Source organism: Charadrius vociferus, unplaced genomic scaffold (genome assembly GCF_000708025.1).
Source record: "Charadrius vociferus isolate BGI_N301 unplaced genomic scaffold, ASM70802v2 scaffold657, whole genome shotgun sequence".
NCBI lineage: Eukaryota > Metazoa > Chordata > Aves > Charadriiformes > Charadriidae > Charadrius > Charadrius vociferus.
Genome location: NW_009649299.1, coordinates 2,258 through 13,287, shown reverse-complemented (window position 1 = coordinate 13,287; position 11,030 = coordinate 2,258). Strand labels below are relative to the sequence as shown.

General features: G+C 50.3%; 1 protein-coding gene across 1 annotated transcript in view; it reads left to right on the top strand.

The window, feature by feature from the left end:
- Positions 1 to 5,441: 5,441 nt before the first annotated feature.
- Positions 5,442 to 11,030, top strand: part of DUS3L (dihydrouridine synthase 3-like (S. cerevisiae)) — a gene marked incomplete at its 3' end in the record, with an annotated part of 7,780 nt that continues 2,191 nt past the window's right edge. The window contains exon 1 of the mRNA XM_009889150.1: positions 5,442 to 5,455. Within this exon, the coding sequence (XP_009887452.1) occupies positions 5,442 to 5,455 (14 nt within the window). The remainder of the gene's footprint in view (positions 5,456 to 11,030) is intronic.

The following is an 11,030-nucleotide window of genomic DNA, read 5'->3' as shown; positions in this document are numbered from 1 at the left end:
CTAAATCAGAGTGTGGAGGACAACTTTGCAGGTCAACTGGAACATGTTTTAATTGCAATCTTTGGAAAAAAATTCCCTTGCATAAATGGAGATTAATGGACATTTCAAAAGACTCGGTTGCTTTACTCTCACCCCTCCCATCCACATTTTCCTTGGTATGTGGCCTAATGGATGCGTCAACAATGTAAAACCCAAGAAAACCTAATAAAATAAATAAATCGAGACGCTCATCCAACCAACACCCCCTCTGGAACAGCTTCAGATTCTATTTTAATTGATATCTTCTAAAAACCAAATCCTTTCTCAGGAAATATAAACTACAGCCACTTCAGGGAAAAACATTGTAAGATTTGCCCAGGATCCCCCAGTTTATGGGAAGCAGGAATTCAGGTCACTGGTCAGGACCACAACACTGAGCACGCTGGAGCAGAAGAACACAAAGCATCAGTGAGTACCTGACTTCATCCTGACTCCTACAGTTTTCATCACTTGGCACTTTTAACCTTTTTGAGCAGACACTTGGGCTCCTGGGCTGTTTGTTGGTTCAGCAACTGGGATTCTGCAACCCACCCTGGAGCCAGCCCCAGCACTGTGGAAGAGGCTGTTGGTTCTTCTCTTTCCTGGAAGCGATGCCCGTTGACAAGGTGCTCCGTCTTCCTCTCATCTCCCACTTGAGCAGTCTGAGGGCTCGTTAGGAAATGGACCTAATTATGTTTGATGGATGGGAACTGGGGGCTATTACTCATCTCTGTGCAGCAGACAGACCATGAAGGATACTTTACAGAAGAATTCAACTGCAAATGCTGCAACTACACAGCATGTTCCCGGCCTGACTCCACAGACCCAGAACCTCTACCGTTCCCAAGGCTTCAAATCCTGAGCAAAAGGCCCCGGAGTTGGGAGGGCAAATATCAAATTAGTGTCCTGACATCCAAAATGAGAGCAGGACCTTGCTGTGGCAGGAGCTGCAGGGCCACAGAGTAAGACATTGTTGGAGACAACCTAGGCTCTGGAGCAGGAGAAAATTAAACAAACACTGGAGCCAAAAGAACACAGAGGCTGCAGCACAGAGGAGGAAAACCAGGTCTTTGAAAGGATGCCCAATTCTTATTCCACTATGAATACTCAAAAAGCCTCTACAGGTTCTTCATGCCTGATGGAGCATCTCACACCTGCGTTCCCCCCTCAGTACAACTGCCTGCAATGCTGCCCTGTGACCAAGGCTGGGCACTGTTGGGGCTAATAATCCTTGTCTGGCAGCAGGTTTCTTTTCATTCTGAACCAGTCCAGCCCACCATGCAGGCTCCAAACGCTTAATGCTGTACTGGAGCCGTTGGCAGTGGCCTCAGGGCATAAATAGGAGGTTTAAATGGGAACTGTGGCAGAACAAGAAGTTCACGGGCCAGGGTGGGTTTTGAACCCATTTGTAGTCCTCCCTGGACCAGTCCTTTCTTTAAAGTGGTTCATTGGCTGAAAAATCTTTGGGTACACAAAGATGACATCCAGTAGATGACAGGAAACCACAAAACTGAGTCCAAAATTCTAAGTCCACAAGTGTTAAGTATTTTTCCCCCTCAAAGAAAGAAGAGGATTTCTTAATTAGTGTCCTTTTCTTTGTTCTCTGTCCCACCTTCTCTGATGGTGGAAGAGAATATCCCACCCAGGAGGATATTCAAACATCCAAGCCCTTGCTTTAGCAATTTAGTCTTTGCAAGTGGGCACGAAGGCTGCAAAATAGTGGAAGAACGCAACAGAGAAATCCCAAAAGACAACAGAATAAACCCCAGGCCTCTCAATTCCCCATCAGTATTCAAGCTGAAACCAAAGAACCTATCTAAGCTCTTTGTGCATGTGTCCACCTCAACAACTCAGACATCACCTAGCAGGAGAAAGTAGGGCTTTTTCTATGACAGCAGAGAAAGGCACAAGAGAATATGCTAGGATAATTTAATTTCAGTTCTGTCGGCTGCAGGCAGATTAGCTCAGACCCCAGAACACAACATGCTCAAGCAACACACGCGAAGGAAATATTCCTGTCCTGGGAAAGGGGGACAAAAATAAGTAGGATCAGCCAGATCAGTTCCTCCAACTGGTTTTCCGCAATCACACAAATAGTTGCGTCAGTGCAAAGGAGAGAACAGTACAGAGCAGTGCAGGCAGCTCACAGGAAAATACGTTCAAGGGAAGTGCTGCTTAACCAGACTAGAGAGGAGGGAGGGCGTGCGAAGCATTCCTTACCCAGACTGCAGTCGGGAAAATCACCTGCTTTAGCTCTCCCACACTAGGTCATCTGGGAGCAAGACCCCGTGGGCAAACAAGGAGACCTGAGCTCCTCCCTGCCAAATGTGCTTCTGTCTCACCCTTTGCCTTGCAGCAGATGCCACAACTCCTGCTAAACGGCATCCCACTTAACCATCCATCAGCACTTATCAGGACTTATCGCATCTTAATCCACTGTCATCCCATCCTTCACAGGGAAAAGGGGATGAAGCTGCAGTAAAGTCTGCAGAATGAGATAAAGTCGCCTTCTGCAACCCATCCCTGCGGCAAGGCTGCACACCCAGGGTGGCCCGAGAAGGCTGAAACACACAACAAAACTGCTTGATGCAGCCGGACGGTGATGCCCATTCCAGCCAGGACCTGTCAGGGCACCCTGCCCTGAGCCACAGCACCCTCAGCACCCACTCCTCCTGGGCTCTCACAGGCTCATAACCCCCTCTCGTGGCAAACACACAGCCCGCTGCTCCCTGACCCCACACAGGAAAGATTTTTCCAGCACTGGATCCCGTTCCAGATTTCCAGAGCCCTTTAGAGGCTCTGCCGATGAAGCACATGAATATTGATGATTTGCAGAGATGCAGCAGAGAAAGCAGCTGCAGGGAGACGAACTCTCCGGAGCCACGTTCAGCGAACACTGCCTGGTGCGGAACACCTCCCGGGGCAGGAGAAAGGAGGGGGAAAACACAGAGCTTTTGTGGGGAGAAACGGATTGAGCTTTTCAATAGCACTTAGAGAATCATGATTCTACCTTTAACCAAGAAAGTGTACCCCGTTTCTTAATGTAAAGCTTTGGAAAAATCTTCACCTGTTCTTAAAACTGAATGACTCTGTGGAATAGCAGTTTTACAGCTGGACAGACTCGCGTTGCTTGAGCGCTTGCGCTAGCAATCCTGCCTCGTAGGTCAAAACTGGCACGAACAGGCTCTGGCTACCTATCCCTGACTCACTTTCGGTTAGCTTTCAGGGATTTATTTAAAGCAAGGTTATATTACTAAGAATTTAACCTTGCTTTAAATAAATCCATAGAGCCATTTGCACATTTAACGTGGAACCTGTCCTCCACTGCTTTGCTGCAGGGGCAGTACTGGGAGTGGGAGAAACCCTTATGGACTGATGTCCTATAGATCCTAAATCTCTCCTCACACATAAATAATCACAGCTCCTTCCCACGCCTGTTGTAGCCCTTGCGCTGCAGCAATGCCGCATCTCACACATGCGTACACCCTTCCAACATACATACTCCCCCCAGGTATCCCCTGCGGTGCCCCTCATCACCCTATATCTGCTCCCCACCATACCATGCAGGAACTGCAGTACGCTGCAGCTGGCTTTGGAGCCATATGTGCCAACTGAGCTCCCGCTCTGCCAGCTGGCCAACTGCCCGACACCCCTTACAGGGGGCACAAATTCGGGTACTAAACTAAATCAGCCACCCCTATGAAACTTGCAGGAATTCAGTGCTTTTGAGACATCTCCTCTCTGCCAAACGCTGCTGAAATTAGCCAAGGGATTCAACTGTCATTAGCAGGGGGAGGGAGCACGCATACCGATACACGCAGATGCAATCTCGTGTCAGTATGAAGCCAGCCTAGGAAGCAAGTGTATTAGTCCCTGCTGAGAAGGGATACGGGGGTAGAGAGGGAGAAACGAATGGGCAGGAAGTTTTCCAGTTCAGGAAGGGGAGTGTCAAGGCTCATTGCAAACATTGCAACCTCTTCGCTTCCCTACCAGTACAGTGAGTTCTGGTAGCACAGCTCACGTTCAGGCTCCAAGACCCCAGCCAAAGCCCATCTGCTTTCTTCTGGACTTTTCACATCACAGGGATTGCCAAGGTCTATTTGGAAAAAGCTAATGGCTGCTCTCAGTGCTGCTATTCCTTCACCCTCCAACAGCCTGAGCAGAGCTGCCAGCAGCTGTTCGAGTGCAGCAAAAAGCCAGAAGGGATGGTTTGTCCTGTGTAAGCACCCTAAAGCTCACATATGATATTTATTAGGACTGCTAAACCAAAGTGGGTTCACTCACTCTCCCTTGCGCTGTGGGAAGGAAGAGGGAAGTGACATCTTTCCCTCTCAAAAGCAGTAAAATTTTCTGGGGACAATACTGCTTGTTCCCTTGCCTCTTTTCCCACTCATTTGCGTGGGACCATGTCCACAGCTGCCTCCTTCATGAAAGCGCTGAGCCAGCCGTTAAGTTACAGTGATACCGGCCAAGCGCGTGCTCGGCAGTTGATGCAAGCGACTGGTGCAGGAACGCTGCAGTCACTGCACTAATGTGATCCCCCCAAAGGCACCTCTGAGCACCCTGGAGTGGCACAGAAATTAAACTGTCTGGCTACAAATCCCTTACGACAAAGGGGACCCCCCCATCAGCTGGGCACAGTCCTTGCCACACACAGGAGCATCTCTCACTCAAGGCAGGCACGAGCAACTGCCTCCAAGGCTCATTTGTTAAGGCATATGTTGCATCTTCCAGAACAAAGGCAGGATGAAAAACTGGCACACCATCATACCAAGAGACAGGGGAAAACTGGGGATGGTTCTAATTTTGCGAAACCTCATCAACTGCTGCAGTATATGCTGCTCCAAGTTTAGATGACATTGCACGAGTCCTCTCTACCTTCTAGAGAGAAGGAGGAATTAAAAAATACATCTACTCTGGTCTGCAAAAAATTAGACGCTAGGAAGGGCTTTGGATAAAACTAGCACTGAGATTTTATTTTTCCAAAACTAAATGAAATTACAGGGTTTTTTTTCTTGTAAATTCACCTTTCCAGCAGGATGCTGAAGAGGACTGAGTGAGTGAAGTGGCATGAGTGACCCACCCTGCTTATCTTTAGCAGTATCTGCTTGTCCCAAAGTTACAGGCTCAACAACCAACTCACACGTAGAAGGGATCAGGATAGAGGCAATTCAAAGCAGCCCCTTCATTCAGGTGCCTCAGGAAGAAAGGTGAACGAAAGGATGCTAAGAAACAACTAGCTTCAAAATTCAGCACTCTGAAAGACATTGTACTTTTCGATGGTGCTGCAGAGCCATTGTGCTGAGGCTGAGCACTGCACAAGCGTGAGGAGAGGGACGGGGCTCTGCCACCTCTCCACTAGGCCTGGAGCAACATCCATCCTTCAGCAGGGCAGTTCCCTGGGCCACTGCATGGAGTAAACCATGGTGGATGCAAGGTAAGGTCCAAAACCAACTAACAGAAGAATGCGCTTCAGCCTTCTAAGCCTCAGGACCCACTACTGAAAGCAGCCGTGTGTCAGTCACAGGCCATGCTCACGATTAACAAGCTAAACAAAGCCATCTGTGACCCTAAAAAAATCAACAGATGTTGTTCCTCTGACTCATGCAGGCAGAGCAGGCATGAGGACAAACAGGCAACAGCGAAGATCGCAGCTTGTTTGCCATTCCTTGGTTTGTGAGCTCCTCAGCTCATTTCCAGGACTGCTGCTGAGCTGCAAAAGCAACACACTCGCAGCAGCCAGGTTTGGGGGAGAAAAACATTGCTCACCTGGAATCCAACAAACATGTCGTGCCAGCGACCAGGAGGGACTTGGCATGGAGGATCAGCCCAGGTTATGTCAGAGGGTGCAACTGCTAGGATAGCATGGGATCAGCCTCCCGAAAAAGATCCTGCGCCATCACCGTGCGGCACCGCGGCTCCATCCACATGTAAGAGAGAGACACACAGATGAGCAAGAGTCTTATGGCGTGAGCACGCAAGAACACCCAACACGCACACGTGTGTTTCGACATACATCCACCGTGGGAAAGGGCAGAGCCAGCCCCAGTCTGCCCGGGGGAAGGCAGGCGGCTGCGGGAGTCACGGTACTGGGGTGCCAATGCAGATCCCAGCAGCAAACCTGAAAGGAAAGCGCCCAGGGGTGAATGGGAACACGCACTGCACTGGCAAGCAGGGCAGAGATCAAATCAATGACGGGAAAAGCCACCAAAATAGAAGTTTTGGAAGGTTCCAAAACTATTTGTGAGGTGGGGCCAAATTTGACTAATAGCTTCAGCCAAAATGGAGAAAATAATTAGAAAAACATTGAAACGTGTCATTTTTTAGTTCTTTTCTTATTATTTTTTTTTTTCTCTAAATGAAACATTTCACTTCGGAAATGATGAAACATTTTAGTCGCAGCAGGATCTTGGAGCCTTTGTCCCAGTGAAACAGGAATGTTTATTCTGTTTGTCACTTACTGACTGAGTTAAATGTCAGGAGGAAATCTCAGTGTTGCTTTTTCATGTAAAAATAAAAATCAAAAACGTACAAAAGATGTTATCTGGTGGTACAGGGCATTAGAAGAGGCCAGCTAAAGGCAAGTACCTTTCCTGTCCAGACCCTCAGCTCCCCTGAATTGCCAACAGAGGACCGAGCCGCTGGGGATTAGCCAGTACAGAGAAGTGACGGGGTGACCTCAGGTGACAGGGGAGGTTAGAAGAGAAGGGACGCTCTCAGGAGCCTCTCCCCCTACCAACCCAAGGAGCTGCCCCAAAATGGCCCTAGAAATGGCAGGGTCAAGGGCAGTGAAGGCTCAGAGGGACATCAAACACTGCTGTGAAAAGCCCCCCAGAGCTCCCGGAATGGGAGAACTGGGACCTTCCCCTGCTTCCGTGCCCAGGGGCGCTGGGGAAAGCCACATCCTGCCTCTTCCGTCACGCAGAGCAGCCTCTGCCAAGAAATCAGCCTCTCCTGTGACTGGTGCCTTGGCTTCATCTTATTTTAGGGTCTGATGAAAAGACTTGGGGTCTTCTCCAAGCTTTACTAATGAAGGGCTGAGTGCCACAGCCAAGAGACTTGGGATCCCACGCTGCTCCCTCGCAAGCCCAAACATCCTGCATGTTTCCTTCCCTCACTCCCTCCTCCACTAGAAATCCCTGCCCACACACCATGTGGATTTCGCAGATCCACGGCATCGCCACCATGGTTTACCACCGCAGTTTCAGGAACGATCGTTCCCACCATAGGTGGTACGATATCCACAACAGACCTCAACTCCAGTCCACTTCCAGTGCACTGACAGTTTATCCCAAAAACCACACAGACCTTGCCCAAATAATGACCTTTAACTACTCCATTCATGGGCCAAACGCTAAGTCAGCGCTCCGAGCAGCTCTTAAAAACTAGCCAAGAGGGAACTACGGCAAGGGATATTTTTCTAAACGCCATTACACGATTGCCTGCCCAAAGCCTGGCTCAGCCATTTACAAGCGTTGGAGGAGCACACCCTGTTTCCAAAGTGTCCCACCATAGGTATTGTAGGGGCAGACATGGCACGGTGGCTTTTGGGGTCTTGGCGTGGGGTATGGAGACCCCAGCATGCATCCACATGAACCGCCAGCTGCTGGGACGAAACCGAGACCTGGTGATTACAGCAGGGAGGGAATTGGGAGCTGGGGCATGAAACTAGAGAGGGGAAACATTTAAGCTTTAATCTTGGAAACAGCTTCCTGATAGTAGATTTATGAGCAATGGGAATAGTCTCCTTTGCAGAAGGCTGGAAACTCTGTTGCACCGGGCTTTGAAAACAAGACTGGATAAAAGAGTAGACAGTAGACAAGAGGAATGGATTTTGCTTTGACCAGAAGATGGATAGGGCCCCATCGTTCACTTCCAGCTCTAGCTACCCTGCCCATACATCAGTGGCAAATCTCACACCTGCTTTCTGTGGCATTTGCCTATTTACATGATTAACCAGCAAAGGTTGCCAGAACACTACTGCGCTGCTACGAAAGGCATCCAAACAAATGTGACCAGCCCAAATTTCTATCCCTGCTCTCACACCGCTGCAGCTGTGGAGGTGACCTCTTGGGGCTGCTACAGAACCTCATTTTTCAGCTAACGCCTGGGTGTAGTAGCCAGAACCAGGGGCTTGACACATCCGAGTTTTGTGCAGGAGCCCGTGGAAGGGGTATTTTCATTAATACATGTGTCTTGTTTAACTTGGACATTGAAGTAGCTGAACTTTATCTGACTTAGTTCTCCCTGCATATATATCACACTTTCCTGTAATCAACCTTTCCTTTTTTCCTGACTTGGCCTTTCCCAGTGTATTCTTGGGTATTGGTTTTCTTCAAAGCTGCTTTAGTGCTGCTGAAGGATGTTGAAGCGACAGCTCTGGAGATCCAAGCACTATACTTGCCCACGAAAGCCGTCCAGCTCAGGCAGCCGCAACACAGGCTTCGCAGCCCCTCGCTCCCCTGGCCCCGCTTCCAACCTCAGTGTGACCCGATTACAGCAAGGGGCGAAGGGCCAAGGCAGCCAACACGAGCAGCACCTCTCCACACCTCGCAGAGATTCCCTCGACTTCCTTCATATACATCCTCCAGCAATCACGGGTGAACATCAAGCTGCTCAGCTGTGTGTGGCCAAGCCCCCATCGCATCGGGCAGGAGCGGCTGTGTGGATGCACAACACACACACACTGTAGCTGGCTCCGATTCAGTGCCCAAGAGGCTGCGGCAGAGCTGTCGACCCCAGGGGCTTCACGCTCCGCTCTCAAACCCTTCGCCAGGGTCTGTTGGGAAGCTTGCCCGAGGCTCAGCCTCATAAAACCGCCCAGCCAGTGCCCTGAGAAGGGATTAAACGCGAAAGTCTGTGACCTCAGCTGAGTACAGCGAGGCAAAAGCACTCTGACTCCAGGCTTATTGCCCCACAAAAACATCAGTGAAATCATTTCATTAATCCCCAGGGCCTCGTTTCCTTCCTTCCTTCCCTCAGCCAAGCTGAAGCTTAAAATAGTATTTCACATTCCTCATATTTCACTCCAAAACTAATTAATACCCAATCAGCCAAAAGCTCTTCTCACATGAGCCTGGCTTGATCATGCAACCTGCCCACCCTTGGCAACAGCAAAAGCACTTTACAGGGCTCCCAGCTCCTCCCAAAAGACATTTCTGATGGAGCATCTGGAGAGAACTGCACTAAGGCAACAGAAAACAGGATAACAGTGAAATTAAAGCCCCACGTGCAATGTTACCTCTGTCCCACGTGCACACACAACTCTTACGTGCCCATAAACAAACTCACACCGTGCTAATTCCCTGACACCACGAGCATGGCTGCTCTTCACCAGCTTCTAGCAGCCCCTAAAGGCAAAAACGCAAGTTACCTTCTGCCTCCTCTTGTTGGTACCTGTACTATACTGCGGGGCTGAAACTGCAGCCTGCTTTCCTGCACTCATGGAAACAAAGAGGCAATTTTAATTCGGATAAAAGGGCCGGGCAAAACCCTCAGATTCAGCACAGGGCAGCAGATGGGAAAGAAGATCGAGTACAGGTCTTTCTTCACTTGGACTTCATGACTATTTCTCTCTTGGTAGCCCAGGCCAAGCATGAGTCAAATGACAGTGCAGATGATAGAGCATAACTGCAAAGGAAGGGATGCAAGTCTAAGCTGGAAAGGAAACCTCATCCAGGAGAGCTCCAAACACATCACCCCATGAGACATCAAGCCCTTTGCTACAAGATCTTTCTTGCTCGAGGCCCACGCACACCCAGCACAGGCTGAGAGGATCACAGACAAGGCGTTGGCCATTTCTGGTGTGCAGGGACTATGGACCAGGAGAGGCTGTAACGAGTGTCCCAAACACACGGGGAAGATGTGGCAGCTACAGAGAAGGGAGCAGAGGTCAGTGAGTGCCATCTCACACTGAACATCCCACACTTGACATGTCAGTTTGTTTTTCAGTCTGAACTTCCACCCACAGACCAAACACAAGGACAGACTTTGCACTCCAGCCAGTCTCATAAGCACCAGCTCTCGCTTGCTGCATTAGGACAGCCTTGTTAGTGCAATCATTAGGAAAGTGTGGCAGAACCTAAGATCGAGAGTTAGTTTTGTGTTGGCTACAGCCCATGTCAGAGGATAACCCCAGTCCCTGGAGACAAGGTGGGTCCTCCATCCATCCTGCAGCCTGTCCACAGGAAGGTGTGATGGCACCCAGCCTGCTGCGAGGAGCAAAGGTCAGTTCTTCCCATGGGCCACCAGTGGTAGAAACACTAAACCCTCTCATGCCTCTGCTGGATTGAGTTTGAAAATGTTTCCAAAGGGTAATACGGAAAATCCTGTTGCCAGAGCAGCCACAACAGAATTCTGCCCATGGGACAGCTTCAAAGCAGATTTACAGCTCTGTGCAACAGGAGATGGCTCATCCTCTCAGTTTAGGCTGAGCACCTAGCAACAGGCCTTTTACTGCTTAAAAAAAGCCCAAACGTATAAAAAAGCCCACACCAAGTGCCCTTCGTCCCTGCAGAGCTCCATCTTCTCCAGCTGACAGCTATGAAGAGGCAGAAGAGCCAGACCCTCTCCCCAAATGACAGAACTGCTCAGAAGCCATGAGACCAAATGCCCACAGGTGTTTTTTTTCCTGTCCCTCAAGCAGGACGAGCCCTGCTCCCCGGGGACAGGGGCCAGCATCTATCCCTGTGAGCCCCGCATCCCTCCCAGGTTGTGCCTCACCCAGGGGCAAGGGCCACACACTGCTTCCCCCCCCAAATCTGGGGCAGCCCCTCAACCGGGGCCCTGAGCTGGGGCACCCCCACGGCCATGCCCTTCCTGAGGGCCTCCCCCAGCAGACAGGCCCCGGTCCCCTCCAGACAAGCCCAGAGCGCTCAGAGCCTCTCACAGCCGGACAGGCACGGCTCTCAGCGGCGATACTGCCGCTCACACAGCCCGGCCCGGCGCCAACCCCGGCCCAGGCACAAAAATAACCCCCGCCACGCCCGCCGCCCACCGCACCCGCCGCTATG